Genomic DNA, 18527 nt, shown 5'->3' with positions numbered 1-18527 from the left:
CGGCTTATGAAAATCATTTAAAGATTTCCAAATATATATTATCGGCAATGTTTGCTCCATTTGGCTTGAGAAGATGTCTAGAAGTGCACTTGGAAAATGCAATCTTGCTAAAGAGCATTATTTGGACTAGTAGCCCAGTAACCCATATTATGGCAAGAGGAAGAAAGCAAAAGAGCATCATTTGGCTTCGTTCTCTCTATTCCTCGCAACAATAATACTAGACTAGTAACTGAGAAGAACAAAGAACTGCGGATCTGATCTGGAATATATTGCATTTTAGATCCAACACAGAATAGATACATGAATATGCGGTCTAGAAATTGCCTTAGAATGACCACAATATGTAAACTACAGCACGTCATCAAAGGATTATGCAGGTGATTTTTCTATCATAAATGCATAAGAAACAGTTGGTGTAAACATGTTCTAGTTGCCTAGTAAAATCTAATAATATACGCAACAATTTTCAGTATGTCTCAGATTTTATCAATCAATTCAGCAAGCCATCAAATTCCACCATTTTCGAGAATTGACAGGAGTAATCTGCGAGTAGAGTGAATTAAGAACTTGCAAAATTACCCTCATCAATGGGAGGATGCACAAATATTCATCAGATGTTCAATCAATCACCAAGTCGGAACTTGCAATCTGCACAGATCATTGTGTCAGACAGTGGAGGCTGCAGAAGCTCTTGACGGACTGGAAGCAGTAATCTACAAAATTGTCTTCTTCAACCCCAACTGGCACCAATCAAGTGTTTCATATTGGGATCATCTTCAATGCAGCAGAAATTGGCATGCCAAGAAACCCAAATAATATGCTCACAAACCACTGGCTAGGAGTAAGTGGAGTTGTGTTTGCAAATGCACCAAGGAACTCAATAATTACAACTTGAAAAAGAGCTGTGGCAGTGAGAACAGTCACAAATACATAGTTGTTCAGAATCCCCGCAAATACATTAATCTTCTCCATCTCCCTGGAGCTGATTTCATTGAAAACCTGAAAGAGAAGATTTTGCTATAAGCTGACTAGATCATATATTTGGAAAAAATGAGAGATGCTATCTTCATTCTTTACCTTTACCAATTTTTGAATTGTGTATGAAGAAGATACATTCAAACCAATGAAAAGCATTGTGTAAGATCAGATATATATAATACCTGGCAGAAGACGAATGAGTTGAAAATAAGTGTGTTCAATGTTAAATCAGAACCAAGTCCACTGAGTCCAAAAGCTGACTTTCCTCTAGCCTGTAGAAACCATATAACAACAAATTGATAAATTGCTTGCCCCAGTATATTCCTCCACATCACATTACTGATAATGCTTCCTTTTCTTCCAACAGGTTTCCGCTTCATCAACTCATCACTGGGAGGCTCAGTAGCCAGTGCAAGGGCACCAAGGGTGTCCATAATCATGTTAACCCATAAAAGCTGAACAGCAGTAAGTGGAGCACTTCCTGGAAATAAATAAATAATTAATTAAGCAGAAAGCATAGTTACGATGGAAATATTTGTTGTTGGGTTCATCTGATGTTGACCATTTATTACCATGCATTGGAAATTGCTAATGAAATAATAAATATTTAACAAGGTCAAACCATGCATATGGAAAGTACATGTATGACTGTATGATATGTGCTATGAAGGCATGTGTACAAGTTACTTAAAGTTCATGCTTGGGGTGATGGGGAGATAACATCTGTGGATAACTGAGGATATAGTTGGTATTACTGTTTCAAGATAGCTTGATGGCTATAAAAGACCTGGAATTATCTTGCATTTGAGAGGACAATGGAGTGAGGGCAAGAGAACATATTTTATGAGGGTGACTAGACCAGAGTGCTTGTGCTTCTAACCTTATCTTTTGAGGTCAAGAAAGGTTTGTATATCAATCTTTAGGCTGTGAGTGTTTACCAGGGAGTTGAAGGTTGGATAGAACCTCTTAAGCTATGTTTCTTGAAGTACTCCTCACATGGAGAATATTTTAAATCACGGTGTGGAGTTGTGAACGTTGTTCAATTAACTAAATCAAGTTAAATATTCCAATTTCATCTATGTACTTGTATATCTTGTAAAAGTTCCAAACTGGGTTTTTGGTTGCCCAAAATGTTTACAACTTCGAATATGGCCTACGGAAATTCTGATTCTCTGTGACTGGGGTTCACAGGCTTACCGGTCAAACAGGCTGAAGAAAAGTTGACAATAAGGGCAACAATATTGACTGTCAACTGGAACTGTACAAATTTCTGAATGTTCGTATACACAGAGCGTCCCCATCTAGCCACAGTTACAATTGTAGAAAAATTGTCATCCAAAATTATGACATCAGCACTCTCCTTTGCTACCTGAAATCAAACAGTTAAAGGTAATTATGATATTAAGAGCCAGCAGTGTACAAAATAATCTTCTTCATAGAACATCAATACAGATCAGAACTGAGAATTCATCGATGCACATATGCTCCATTTTCTAGAAGACAAAGAACATTGAATAATTTAGTAACTATCTTGCTAAGTCAACTATGAGAGCAGATTCTAGCATAAAATGGAACATGCATCTTAAAAGTAAGATCCATACAGGAAAAAATAGAAGAAATCACAGGTAAAATTGTTTAAAGCAGAAACTGCTAATTTGGTAGAAAGGAAATGGATGGAAAAGCATAACATTGGAGTGGAAGTATAGACTCAGTTATATATCTCACTATTATACGATTTTACCCTCAAATTAGAGATTTGGATAGAAAGAATGTTTATGACATACAATCCTTTCATTTCCTTCAAATCTTTTTTAGAAAAACCCCAAGGAAACCTTCTAGTTCATACCAATCAAACCAAAGGCTAAGTTCCTTTATTATTTTTTTTTCCTTATCAATCAACAAATAAATCCAAATACATGGCCGATATCCAGAGAACAATGACGATTTACAGATATACTGAAATTTTCCATGAACCTAACTCAAGGACAAGATTTTTTCTGGAATTTTTGTAGACTTACATCACTTAATGTACTAGCTGTTCTCTAAACTCTCAACTTTTTCCAAGAGACTTTAAAATAGACACCCTTATGCTTGACCTTGGTTAGCAGTGCAAATTGCATGCAATAATGTGAATTTTGACCACATCCTAGAATTTATATTGACTTGACAGATTTCTGAAAAATCATTATACATACAAACTCGACATAGCTATTATATTTCCAAGTGTCAAAAACTCAAACTTAGCTATTTTAAGAGATGGTTTCAAATTTTGATCTGTGATGAAGGATGAAATGTCCATAAAAATGTTGGGAGTGTTGAGAATCTGACACACGCACTTAAAGCGTGACAAGGAGCTAAAGACTACTCACCATAATCCTAGGTGGGGAACTTTTGGAGATGATCATGACATAGCATTAATACAAATGATTATTCAATAGTACAGAGTAGTAAAATATGGTCGTACTAGTTTAATTGGTAGAAAACAATTTCAAATTTATAACTCCGTTTTAAACACTTACATAGACAAAATGTTAAAAGGCAAGTTAAGACTTTTTACCTTGGTAGTGTAAACTCATTTTACACGTGCTTATCCGCACAAAATACATAAAAAAAAATATATTTTATGAACTTTGGAAAATTTTATAAGCAAAAGACTTGAAAAGAAGGATACCTCGGTTCCAGAGATTCCCATAGCAAGGCCTATATCTGCTTCATGAAGGGCAGGAGCATCATTTGTACCATCTCCAGTCACTGCGACAACTTCTCCAAGGGTGGTCCGCAAATGTCTTACAAGGGTGTGCTTATCCATTGGAGAAGATCGAGCCATAACCTAAAAAAATGAGTTTAATCAATATACCTTTTAATTATTGAACATCCGCCCACATATTATAGAGAATGAATCAGCAAATTCATCATGGTACACAGAAGCATAGATTGGTAATACTATGTAAACTACCCAAAACAAAGCCATGTATGCTTTTACCTCACTGAAAAATAGTCGAGGCCAAAAATGCTTTTACCTCACCCAAAACAAGGCCATCTGATTCCATCCCACTTTCCCACCACACACGTCGATGAACACCACTGCCAGCACACCTCACCAATCTCACAAAAATTGCCGCTATTTTTTATGTGATTAGCGTGGGAGTTGGGTTCCGGAGGGGGGGGGGGCAGCGTTTGGCTTTCAAAAATGAGGGAGTTAGGATGAGAAGGTGGTTGTGGGTGGCAAGTGAAGGGGTAATGTTTTTTTAAAAAAAATATGTTTTTTTATAAAAAAAAAAAAAAAATTCTTTTTTTTGGGTTAATTTTTTAATTACCACCAAAAAATGTAACCATTTTCGAAATAACCACCCGTTTAATTTTTTATTTTAAATTATTACCCCTTTAATTAAATAAATGCTCAGATTACCACCCATTTCAAAAATCCGACGGATATTCCGTCTGTAGGCCCCTCCTAACACTTATTTTGACTCTTTTACCCAATTTTTCTCTTTAAAAACGCTATCTAAACTTTAATTCACATTTCCTTCACCAAATTCTACCAAATTTCAAAGAGAAATGTGAATTCAAGTTATGAGAGCTTTTTTAAAGAAAAAAATTAGGGAACAAATCAGTCAAAAAGTTCAAAAAAAGCGTTAGGTAGGGCCCACAGACGGAAAATCCATCGGATTTTTAAAATGGGTGGTAATATGAGCATTTATTTAATTTAAGGGGTGGTAATTTAAAATAAAAAATTAAACGGGTGGTTAGATCGAAAATGGTTACATTTTTTGGTGGTAATTTAAGATTTTTCCTTTATTAAAAAAAATGTAAAAAAAAAAAAATTAACCTATCGTAACACGACACGTGTTCGGTTTTAACCTATTAAACAAGTTGTTGGTTTTTTATTCTATTTTGAGCAGATGTGTAAAAGGTCGTTTTATTTTTGGAAGATCGGCCAAAGGTTGTTTTATTCTTGACAATTTTTCCCCACAAAAAACCCCAAAATATGTTGTCGTAATATTTTCAATAGTAAAGAAAATCATGTTAAGGTTTGTCACGGTTTGTGTTCAAGTGCCCATGCATGACAAAAAACTGGACACAAATTTTTCATGTGTCTCATGTGTGTCACTGTCGGATATCATATTCAATAGGGATATAGCAATAGGATGGTGTGTCCATGCTTTACGGGAACTAGGACACACACACACACACACACACACACACACACACACACACACACACACATATATATATATATATATATATATATATATATATATATATATATATATATAAATCAACCATAATTTCACCACAAACATTAACATCACATTTCACCATCTTTAAGAGACAAAACAATGAGTTAATGTGAAGACCTAAAAAAAGATTCAATAATCACATAGGGTAAAACATTTTGGCCACAGGAATTCTGTAAGATAAAGGGTACTACAGCATAGACAAACCTGAATTTTAGGTATCAGTTCAATCAATTCTTCCAGGCTCTTCTCACGAAACTCGGGACCTTCAATAGCTATTCCATCTTCGGTTAGAATCCCACATTCTCTAGCAATTGCTTTTGCTGTACTTATGTTGTCTCCAGTTACCATCCGGACAGTAATTCCTGCTGATCTGCAGATTGCAACAGATTCCTTGACACCAGGACGGACTGGATCTTTGATGCCTACTATACCGATGCAGGTGTATCCATTTGCAGGAATAGAACCATCAGCAGAGAAACTTTCTTCTAAATCTTGATACACAAGGCATAAAGTGCGAAGAGCTTCATTAGCAAACTCTTCAATTGTGGCATTTAAATGTTCAGCTGATGATTTATCAAGGGGAACAATTACGCCATTTGAGTCAACAACATTATCACATGCAGCCAAAATAATCTCCGAGGCACCCTTACAGTGTGCCCTCAGACCTCCATTATGGATCTCTAAAATCACTCCCATTCTCTTCTTAGAGGAGTTGAATGGTTCCACTTTAACAATTTTTGATGCTTCCCGCTCTGTCATGAAGTCCCCACCAAGTAATAATCCAAATTCCAAGAGAGCAGTTTCAGTGGGACTTCCTAAGATCTCAATTTTGTTGTCTTTGGCTCTAACTACTTCTCCTCCAGTATTGTTAAAAATTGATTCTAAAAGAATTTTACGCGCAAAATCAGGAATTTCAGATACTGTATGAAAATCCTTAAAGCTGCTAGCTTCCAAAGTTTTCCCACACATGTGTGCTTTGACAACAGTCATATGATTAGTTGTAAGTGTCCCTGTTTTATCACTGCAAATAGTAGTAGCAGATCCCATTGTCTCACAAGCAGCAAGGTTTCGCACAAGAGCCTTGTCATTCATCATCTTTTTCATTGCAAAAGCAAGGCTTAAAGTGACAGCCAAGGGTAGTCCTTCAGGGACTGCAACAACAACAATTGTAACAGCAATGGCAAAGTATTCTAAAATCTCAACGGCCTCATCACCAGACAAACTCCACACAGAACCATCTTGTAACTTGTGGCTGAATAATCCTTGAACCATCACAGCAAATGTAACTACAGCGAAAAAGAGGCCAATTTTTCCAATAACAGTTGCCACTCCATTCAATTTCACCTGCAGGGGTGTTTCATCATCACCTTCTTCACTGATAGTTGCCATCAATTTACCCCATTGTGTTCTCATGCCAACAGTTGTAACAAGCATTTTCAATGACCCATCCTGAACTTTAGTCCCTGATAAAAGAAAAGGATGCTCTGAGTTCACATGAATGGGTTCACTCTCTCCTGTCAAACTTGATTCATCAATTACAGCAGAATATCCTGAAACGAAAAGTCCATCAGCTGGGACCTGATCTCCGATGGCCAGATGAACAAAATCCCCAGGCAGTAGGTCATATATTGATAGTTTTTGTCTACAACCATCTCTGGTAACCTGAACTGCTATTTTCTTTTTCTCTTTGTCCAAATCCTTAAACTGCAATGACTGCCTATAATCACTGGTCGCAGTTACAATTACAACTAACAAAATGCTAGCCACGATTCCAATCCCATCATGGGCTCCCTTTGGCCAACCTTCCATTATCAGGCCAACCAACAAAGAAACAACTGCACAAACTCCAAGTATCATGAGAGTCATGTCTTGAAGAGCTTCCCACACAAAAACTAAGAAACCCTTAGGTGGACTTTCAATGAATCTATTGACACCATAAATTTTCTTCCTTTGGTTCACCAGATCCTCAGCAATAGATATTCCATTCACGGTAGAGGTAGAGAGCTTTTTAATGATTCCCTCAACCCCACCATGATCTTTCAGCTTCTTCTTGTTGCGATACTCTACAATGGATCCCAACTCATCAGCACAAATCTCAAACCCAGCTGATTTGACTTCCTCAGGTGGAGAGTATGATACACCTGCCAATTATGAACAGATAATTAAGGTCAATGAAGTGTCAAACAATGTCAAAGAAAGTCTCTTGCTAAATTTGTAATGAAAACTATTAAGCTGATAAATACCCTGTATAAACTGAAGAGCAGCTTGTGAGACTAACAGTGCAACTCTCAATTTCTCCTGCACGGCTCAAGATGAGTAAAAAGGAACAAATTAGCTCAATTAGTAGCACAATAAATAAATTAGATAAAAAATTTAAACCTACAGTTGAACAAAACTTTATGGTTGTTTCTTGGTTTAACAGTTTGCCTAATAAAGTTTAGGTACGATCACCATGATGGCCGTCAAAAACGTCTCACATTTGGCTATCTTGATTTTATACACTTACAGATATATTCCAACACAATCTTTATCCCTAACTTTAAAGATCATTAGGATAAGTTTAAATTTCTACTATTACACGAATAATGTTATCAAGTACATGGTATTTAATGGAAAATTTATTTTAAAAAAATTAGCATCCTCACTTTTTCAAAATTGGATACACTTTCCAAAATTGTGACACAATTATAAAAAGCAAGGTATTATTAATCATTGAAGAAAATTAAAAATAATCACTTTATCTTCCTTTTTCTTTGATAATTTCCTTTTTCGGTTCTCATGCTATCTCCTTCCTACTTCAACTTTTCCCTTTCAAATTTTAGGTTATTTCCTTACAGTGCCCCTTTTTTTTATTATAAATAAAATATAAATGTCACTGTGTAATAAGTTGTTGGATAAATTACAAATTTCTGTGTAAGTAATTTCATCTTTTAATAACTTTTTCTAACATACAATTAAGTAATTAATGGTCAAAGTTGTGTCTTGACACATAAGTGATACATTTAAATGAAAACAAAGATAGCATGACTTTTATGTTTTTACTATATAGGTTTCACTTTCCTACCAAAATTCCACACTTATCCGAGGATAAAGGCAAATTGACTTGTCAATCTACTTATCAAAGAACAAGAATAGTGTGTCATTTAGGATTCGAGGAGCAAATCTCTGTCCCTCTTGTGATCCATTTCTCTACAATGGAGTATACTACTTAACATGCGCCAACCTATTATTCAACACAACTCGTTATAAGAAAGTGGGAATGCAATGTCTAAAGGACAGAAGCACAAAGCAACATCTTTTATATACAGCTAGGTGAAAATAGAGCAAGGTGCACCCAAAGGTTGGTTTTTTGTTCAATTGATATATTTTTTTTTAATGAGTAAAAATTATTAAATAAATAGAAAATTATTTTGGGTGCACCTTAGAGTATCTCCAATGGTTTAATTGTAAGGATTTGCTTGCAATTAAAATAAAATATCTAGCTACATACTTACCATTGGAGAACAAAAAATTGAGCAACATGCAAGCTACTGTAGTCCAAACAAACTCTATTCATATGGTTACATGTGTACAATTATTTATTTTAAAAAAAAAAAATTATTTTATGCAAATTACAAGATGTTGCAGCTTATTATTGGAATACTATATTGCTAAAAAGTGTTGTAGCTTAAATATTGATTTGGAAAAGCAAGCTACAAAGCCTTGTAGCTTGTCATTGAAGATACTCTTATACTCGAGTGTATACATCTATTTTTTTTTTTTTTTAAAAGAAGACAGAGGGAAAAAGTGTTACTTTTATATCCTCCAAAATTAGGATGCTATGCAGGACAAGGGTAGTACTATGCTATACTGTTGGCTTATTGGGTTCTACTACCTCCGTTTCTATAGATCCCATTTGCATAAGTTTTGATGCATTTTTTGAGTCTTGATATATATAAATTCATATTAGACCAAAAAAAAAAAAATTGATACGAGTACATGAAACCACTACAAATCAAATAATATCCCCATAATTTACCTTAGTTATTTATCCATATAGTATTATATTCACAGTACTCTTATGTTCAGTTTTTGGAATCTATAAAGATCCTATACTCAAACATCAATACGTCATTGTGATCCACATATATATATATATATATATATATATATATGTATATGTATATATATGTATATATATGTATATATGTATATATATATATGTATATATATATGTATATATATATGTATATATATATATGTATATATATATATGTATATATATATGTATATATATATATGTATATATATATGTATATATAGATGACTATTATCCCATGTACTATCTAGAATACTCTATAGTTGGGTATTTGGTCTTATCCATCGATGAAACCCTAGGTAATGTACATGTATATATATCCCGTACTAAATAGAATATGAAATATAACGTAACAATCTTCCCTCATCTCTCTATATTTTCTCTTCCATATTTAACACGTTATCAGCACCATACTCTAAACGAAACTATTACATTAACCACTCCGTAAGTATAGTAGCCAAGAAAAAAATTCCAAAGGTACTCATTGTTACACTTACGAGCCCCTTGTATATAAAACTATAGTATAATGTTAATTTGATATTGTGGTTTGCTTCTGACATGTATCATATGATGCTAGGAATTGTTTTATATCATGATGTCATTGTCTTTGATAAAATTTATCATCATTAGCTTCATAGTTCTTATATGTCAGTAGTATATAGTGTTTACTCTTGGAATTGACGACCATTTTCATGACTTTGGGTGTTTAAGCATATGATTCATGAATATATTATTCTCATACATACTTTTTCCTAGATAATTCTCTATCCAATATTGATATATGAAATTATAAGTTTTGCTATAATTGTGTTAATATGATATTTCGGTACAACTTTTATATGTATGCATAAAATTGAATTTTGCTATAATTGTGTTATTCGAATATATTTGTACAAGTTTCATAATATACAGTAGTATGTTATCTTATTATTTCATGCTTTTATCCTTATTTTTAAGTATTATCCTTATTTTATTTGTATACACTTTTATTATCAACCATTATATTTTGATATGTATATGTTTGATATTTTATGAGATCTAATTTTGAACAATATTTTGTATAGTGAAAAATGTTGAACCTTGCCAAGCTTGAATTTGTGGCCCTTGATATTATTTATCATGGGTGTTAGATGCTGAAATACACCTAGATGCTAAAGGGCATGGTGAAACAATCAAAGAGGCTAATAAGGAAACACCTCAAGATAAGGCTAAAGCCATGATTTTCCTTCACCATCACTTCCATGAAGGGCTCAAAAATGAATATTTAACTATGAAAGACCCACAAATCCTTTGGATTAATCTAAAGGAAAGGTATGATCACCAAAAAAAACAGTGATACTCCCTAGAGCTTGTTATGAATGGTTGAATTTGAGAATGCAAGATTTTAAATCTGTTAGTGAATATAACTCAGCTATGTTTAAAATAACTTCCCAATTGAAATTATGTAAAGAAAATATTACTGATACAGACATGCTTGAAAAGACATACTATAGAAAAAAGGGTTTTAAAAAATATTCTGAATTAATATCTTGTCCTTCTTGTGGCTGAACAAAATAACGAGCTGTAAATGAAAAATCATGAATCACGTCCTACTGGCTCTACCCATTCCCTGAAACGAATGTGACAACCCATAACGGGAAAGAAACTAAAAACAGAGACCATTCCAGCAGTAGTGGTTGAGGTAGAGGTAGAGGTCGTGGTCGCTGTCGTGGCCAATGGCGTGGTCGCGGTTGTGGGCGTGGTTTTAGTGGATATGGTAGAGGTCGTGGAGGTCATTTCACAAACTCACATTCCCACCAGAAGTGGCAACGTAGGGATGATAAAGAGAAAAGTGATACCAATATATGTTACCGTTGTGGAGGAAAAGGCCATTGGTCTCGGGTTTGTAGAACTCCAAAGCATCTTGTGAACTTTACAAAGAATCATTGAAGAAAGGAAAGAAAGTTGAGGCAAACCTTGTTCTTGAAGATGGTGAAGGTGATTTTGATTTTGGCAATGCAAATAATTTCGATGTTGCTAATTTCCTTACTTCCCCGAAAGGGATTAATTTTGATTTTGGCAATACAACTCATTTAGAAGTTGGTGATTTCTTCAATGCCCCGAAAGGGAATAATTTAATTTATATTATTTTGTGTCAACTTTAAGTATTACACTTTATCTAGTTATTTACTTATGTTGATTTCTATGGTTGTAATAAGGACTTCATATGCTTTATGAATTTATGAATTATTTGGGTGTTTTTATTGATTTATTTATTTTATCATTTTTATTTTTATGCTTAATATTTTGACATGTATTATATTTCATGAAGAACATGGATATTACTCAAGTTCAATTTGCTATGAATGGTGAAGAATTATGTCTTGCTGGTAGTGCAACTACTCATACAATACTAAAAAATAAAAAAAAAATTCTCTCATTTGATGATGAAAAGGATTAATATGAGTACCATATAGTGTAGTACAAATATCATTGAGGGCTCCGGAAGAGCCACTATAAAATTGTCTTGAGGAACTGAAATTAAAATAATTGATGTTTTATACTCCCCATTGTCTCAAAAAAATTTATTAAGTTTTAAGGATATTCGCAACAATGGTTATCATATTGAGACAATCAATGAAGAAAATAACGAATTCCTTCAAATCACAAATATAACTCAAGGCTCAAAACATGTTTTGGAGAAACTACCTACATTATCTAGTGGTTTGTACTACACAAAAATCAATGCTATTGAAGCTCATACTATAGTAAACAAGAAGTTTACAATAATTTTGTTGTTTGGCATGACCGGTTATGCCATCCCGGTTCAATAATGATGCAAAAAATAATACGAATTCATGTGGACATTCTTTGAAGAGCCAGCAGATTCTTCATAATAATTTTTCATTAGAAAGCAAGTTGATTATTGGCCAATCACCGGTTAAAATTAATTATTTATTTGTGGGCCCAAACATCCCCTATGTGGACCATTTAGATATTTTATGGTTTTAATTAATGCATCAACTAAATGGTCACATGTGTCTTTGTTATCAACTCGTAACCTAGCGTTTGAGAGATTACTTGCCCAATTGATTAAGTTACGGGCACATTTTCCAGATACTCCCATTAAGACTATTCGGCTTTTAATGATTATTGCATGTCCATTGGGATAAATGTTGAACATCCTGTAGCACATGTTCATACACAAAACGGTCTGGCATAGTCATTAATAAAACGTATTCAGTTAATTGCTAGACCATTGCTTATGAAATTCAATTTCTCAATTTCTGCTTGGGGACATGCTATATTACATGCAGCGGCACTAATTCGCATTAGGCCAACAAGTTATCACAAGTTCTCCCCATTACAATTGGTTTATGGTCAGGAACCAAATATTTCCCATCTAAGAATTTTTGAATGTGCGGTTTATGTTCCAATAGCTGCACCACAACGCTCTAAGATGGGTCCTCAAAGGAAGTTGGGGATATATGTTGGGTTTGAATCCCCGTCAATAATTAAATATCTTGAGCCTACAACAGGAGATTTATTTATGGCTCGTTATGCAGATTGTCATTTTAACGAGTCACTTTACCCAACATTAGGAGGAGAAAAGAGAGAAATGGGAAAGGAAATTAAATAGAATGAATTATCATTATCCTATCTTGATCCTCGAACTAAACAATGTGAACTGGAAGTTCAAAAGATAATTCATTTACAAAGTTTAGCGAATCAATTGCCTGACCCAAAAAGAGTGATCAAGTCAATGCTCCATTTAAAATAGATGTCCCGAAAGGACAAAATAAATTTGCTAATAAGTCTAAACCACGTCAGAAACGTGGAAGACTAATAGGTTCCCAAGATAAGAATCATCGAAAAAGAAAAGGAGCATTGATTGATGATGCATATTCCAGCATTAAATGCTCCATTTAAAATAGATGTCCTGTAAGGACAAAATAAATTTGCTAATGAGTCTAAACCACGTCAGAAACGTGGAAGACTAATAGGTTCCCAAGATAAGAATCCTCGAAAAAAGAAAAGGAGCATTGATTGATGATGCATATTCCAGCATTAAATGCTCCATTTAAAATAGATGTCCTGTAAGGACAAAATAAATTTGCTAATGAGTCTAAACCACGTCAGAAACGTGGAAGACCAATAGGTTCCAAAGATAAGAATCCTCGAAAAAGAAAAGGAGCATTGATTGATGATGCATATTTCAGCAGTAAATGCTCCATTTAAAATAGATGTCCCGGAAGGACAAAATAAATTTGCTAATGAGTCTAAACCACGTCAGAAACGTGAAAGACCAATAGGTTCCAAAGATTAAAATCCTCGGAAAAGAAAAGGAGCATTGATTGATGATGGTCAAATTGAAGAAACAATTTCCGAAGGATCTCCAGAAGAGACTTTAGACATGATACAAGAAGAAATTCAGGTACCTGATAATGAAGAAATTTCAACAAATTACATCATGTCTGGAATTACATGGAACCGAAATCAAATCGACATCGATGATGTTTTTGCATGCAATGTAGCATTAGATGTTATGGATAATAATGAGGATCATAAACCAAAATCCATTGAAGAATGTAGATAAAGAAATGATTGGCCAAAATGGAAAGAAGCAATTGAAGCAGAATTAAAATCACTTGGAAAAAAAGAAGTATTCGGACCTGTAGATGTAAACCCAATGGGATATAAATGGGTCTTTGTGCGAAAGAGAAATGAAAAGGGTGAAGTTGTAAGATATAAGGCACGCTTAGTTGCACAAGGATTCTCACAAATACCTGGTATTGATTATGAGAAGACATATTCTCTTGTGGTGGATGCAACTACTTTTAGATTTTTTATTAGTCCATGTATTTTTATAAAGAAATTTGGATTGGGATTTGTTATTATTACAGTGTATGTTGATGATTTGAATATCATTAGAACTCCTCACTGGCAATTATTTAAAGAAAGAGTTCGAAATAAAAGATCTAGGAAAGACAAAATTCTGCTTGGAGTTACAAATAGAGCACCTAGAGAATGAAAAACCTTGTGCATCAATCAACATACATAGATAAGGTTCTTAAAAGATTTTCTATGGATGCAGCCCTATGGTTGTAAGATCACTTGAAATAGAGAAAGATTCGTTCCGACCTCGAGAAAATGATGAAGAAATTCTTGGTCCTGAAATATCGTATCTTAGTGCAATTGGAGCAATAATATACCTTGCAAGTCATACACGACCCGACATATCATTTTCAATTAATTTATTAGCAAGGTTTAATTTATGTCCAACCCGAAGGCATTGGAATGGGATTAAACATTTACTTCTTTACCTTCAAGGTACGAAGCATATGGGTTTATTTTTCCCAAAATTGTCCAAAGAAAATTTGATTGATTTTGCAGATGCTATCTGATCCTCATAATGGTCAATCACAAACTGGATATGTATTCACATATGGTGAAACTACCATTTATTGGCGTTCCATGAAACAAACCATTGCAGCTACTTATTCCAATCATTTTGAGATTTTAGCAATTCACGAGATTAGTCATGAATGTGTATGGTTAAGGTCGGTAGTTCAACATATAAAAGAAGTTTGTGGTTTATCATCTGGGAAAGAGGCACCAACAACTTTATATGAGGATAACGCAGCTTGTATTGTTGAACTTAAGGAAGGATACATCAAAGGCGACAGAACAAAGCACATCTTACCCAAATTTTTCTTCACTCATGATTTTCAGAAGAATGGAGATATAAATGTATTGCAGATTCGTTCAAGTGAGAATGTAGCAGACTTATTTAATAAGGCTCTTCCAATACCAACATTCAACAAGTTAGCTTACGGCATTGGATTGCGTCCTCTTAAAAATCTCAAGTGATGTAGTGATGAGGGGGAGTTAATGCGCGCTGCACTCTTTTTTCCTTAACCGTGGATTTTTCCCACTAGGTTTTCCCGGTAAGGTTTTTAACGAGGTAGCATCTTATGCGCATTATAGTATATTATTTTGTACAGGTTTTATAGTAAATGTTAGTTATTGTTTTATTCAATATATTGACATCCAAGGGGGGAGTGTTATGAAAATATCTAAATATGGATGACTATTATCCCATGTATTATCTAGAATACTCTATAGTTGGGTATTTAAAGTCTACCAAAATATATACAAATACACTACGAATAATATTCAAAACAAATTAAAAAAAGAAAAAGGAAAAACCTGATTGGAACGGCGAATAGCCTGAGCTTCAGAACGCTTATTGAGATTCGCTGTAAAACGAAACCGACGCTTTGGATTCTTGACCAACCAGCAAACACTTCGCCATCTTCGAAGTGCTTCTTCAGACGAATTCTTTGCTTTCACTTCCACAAACTCTTCATCTAGTAAACTCTCCATCTTCAACTTCAAATCAAATCAAATCAAATCAAAAACCTAATTCAAACTAAAAAAATCAAACCTCAAAATCACTGGAAAACAACGATTTAATCTTCAATGTTATAATCAACAAGTAGCTGAAGTTTATTTTACTTAAGTCAACGCTAAAGAACAAATCAATGGAGAAATTTCTGATGAGATAGTGAGTGGTGGTAGGTTGATATAGATACTGATGGATTGTTACGGCAGCTGATATGGAATGGAAGTAGAGAGTGTCTGAAAGTGAAAAAGTAAATTGTTTACAAGTGGGAAGTTAGGGAGTTTATGGTATTGTATTGTAATAAAGGAATAATAATTTAATTTCGTTGATTGATTTAAGTGAAGAACGCGGAAAGATTAATTAGAACAGAGGTGCTTTAATTGGAGTGAATGGGAGACATGATTTCCTGCTGTAATGTCATAGGCAGTTGTGTTGGTGGCGTGCGCCCATGTGGTGAGGGCTACTAGGCCCACTACGGGACAAACGGGAACTTCATCGTAACTGCGGTTAGAGCAATTGGGCGTGGTGCGCTTATCGAATTAACTGGGCGTTTGGTATGTTACTCTCTAGCTTTGCTTCAAAGGTTGAAATTGAAAGATAAATATTTAATCTAATCTGAGGGTCTGTTCAGCTTCTAATTTCTTTTTTTTATAAAATATTCATTTTATTTCAGTTCAGATTCCAATTTTCAATTTCCTTCTCTTATAAAATATTCATTTTAGCTCAATTCAACTCTTAATTTACTTCTGTTATAAAATATTCATTTCACTTCAATTCAGTTCAGTTCAGCTCAGCTGATTTCAGTCTATTAGAACAGGCTCTAACTTATACTTTGTTTGGTTATTCCCTCCCCTTTCTTTCCTTCCTTTTTTTGTGTGTCAAAAAACAAATAAGGAAGGAAAGAAAGGGGAGGGAAGAGGAGGAAGGGAAAGGGGAAAGAAAGGGAGGGGAGTGAATTCTAATTTCTCATTAAGGCCTCGTTTGGTTTAACGCATAATATTTTCAATAGAAAATTAGTTTTTATGGAAAATATATTTTCAAGGAAAAACACAATTACAAATTTGTTTTCCTTCGTTTGTGAAGGAAAATGTTTTCCATCATTAAGGATGAAATTTTTCAACCTTGGAAAAATTGTTTTCACCCCTTAACAAACCAAACAAAGGAATTAGAAAAAAACATTTTCCATGAAAACATTTTACATCAAACCAAACGGGGCCTAAATCTCTTCTATTTTAGAGAGATTATGTTTATTAAAGGGAGAGGGAAAATGAATCCCTCCCTATCCTTTCCTTCCCCCAATCCCCTACCCAAACAAGAGAGTTTGGCCCCCTCCCTTTCTCTTCTTTTCCTTTTACTTCCATTTTCTTCTATCCAAACAAAGTATTAGTAAGAAGTATTCAAAACTCATCTAATAAAGGTACATGTCCCCATCCTACTCACTTTTCCATCTTCTCTTTCCAAACAAGTGTGATACGTATTGTTCCAGGTATGGATCCAAGGGTTCTGCTGGGTGAGCTGGGTCTCGTTGACAACCTACACAAGACAACACACGTAAACTGCCCTCGGGGTGGCTCGTGGAACCCCCTTCCGATGCCTAAGTTAGAGAGTGTTTAGAGAGAGAAAGTGTACTTAGAGAGATGTAGAGTGTGTAATAACTTGTGTGTCTAACCTCTTTTCCGTTGTACTTTTCCCTCTATTTATAGGTGTACGATCTCCTTTGTGGAGAGTTTGGCCTGGTCAGCTATGCGAGCTAACTCTACTGGGCTGGTGAGCCCCTCTTAACTGTCCACTCGGCAATGAGTGCGCACCTTGGGAGCTGGGCGATAGTTCAGCGGGAGCTATCCTATACAACTAGCCCCTCAAGATGGTATGAGGTCACTCATGTCGGTTCTTCTTTACGTGGCAAAGCCTTACTATCTGAGCCCAGCTGGAAGGAATAGCTTAGCAAGAGCTATCCCCTACAACTAGCCCCTCAAGAGATGGTATGAGGTCATTCATGCCAACTATTATGAGCGTGTAGCCTTATCGGCCATGGCTCAACGGGTCGTCTGGCCAAATTACCCTACACACTCCTAGCCCCTCTAGTCTCTGGGTTGTTGATGCGATCCGGAGAATTGAGTGATCAGGTCGTAATCTTAGTGATGACTCTATCGTAGTACTGGGTGTTTATGATGGCTCTGTTTCTGTCTGCTCAGCGCACACTTGGTCGCTGCTTGCTAAGATTACAAGGGGAGATTTTGATCACTCTCGCTGAAGTAATTCCCTTGATATAGTTTATGTTATTATTTTTATTTATTATTTATTTATTTTTTTTTGGTGGGAACAACGTTTGCATGAGTGGGACACGTGTCGATCATCCAAGCCTGCAGTTCAGATTTAACCAAAGCGACATGGCGGTTTGGTTTTACTTCATGCCCAACCGCCCATTAACTCCGTATTAAATTCAGTATCCCCACTTTCTTTTTACCTTCCTCATTTTTTTCATCTTCCTCGTCTTCTTTCTTTCATTTCAAATTTCTTACTTTCCTGTGCCCATCCTTAAACGCGCGTTTCTCCTCCATTGTAGTGGTAAGTTCTTGCCTTCTTTTCTTTTGTTCTTAATTGCTTCATTTTTTTGCCATGTTCGCTTTCCTCTTCTTTTCCTTTCTTTTTACTGAATAGCCTTTTTTTTGTTACAACTTGGAGTTTCGCTCCCTGTTTGATTTTTTGGATCGCCATTGTTGTTCTCTGTTGCTTCTGCAACCTTTGTTCTAAAGGTACTAACTTTGTACCTTTTGTTGTATGTACTTACCCAATCACTACCACAAAAAGTGAAAAAAGTAACACTCAATACACAACTGTGAAG

General features: G+C 34.9%; 1 protein-coding gene across 1 annotated transcript; it reads right to left on the bottom strand.

Annotated features, from left to right (window-relative positions):
• Positions 1-230: 230 nt before the first annotated feature.
• Positions 231-16267, bottom strand: LOC110695511 (calcium-transporting ATPase 1-like). The gene is made up of 7 exons (XM_021872740.1): positions 15487-16267; positions 7463-7517; positions 5424-7360; positions 3650-3808; positions 2176-2347; positions 1161-1459; positions 231-999 (listed from the first exon to the last, which is right to left on the bottom strand). The coding sequence occupies exons 1-7, from the start codon at positions 15661-15663 to the stop codon at positions 760-762; spliced, it is 3039 nt and encodes a 1012-aa protein (XP_021728432.1). The 5' UTR covers positions 15664-16267; the 3' UTR covers positions 231-759.
• Between the last annotated feature and the right edge of the window lie 2260 nt (positions 16268-18527).

Source organism: Chenopodium quinoa, unplaced genomic scaffold (genome assembly GCF_001683475.1).
Source record: "Chenopodium quinoa cultivar QQ74 unplaced genomic scaffold, ASM168347v1, whole genome shotgun sequence".
NCBI lineage: Eukaryota > Viridiplantae > Streptophyta > Magnoliopsida > Caryophyllales > Amaranthaceae > Chenopodium > Chenopodium quinoa.
The sequence above is the reverse complement of the archived record's forward strand: the minus strand, read 5'-3'. Positions and strand labels throughout refer to the sequence as shown.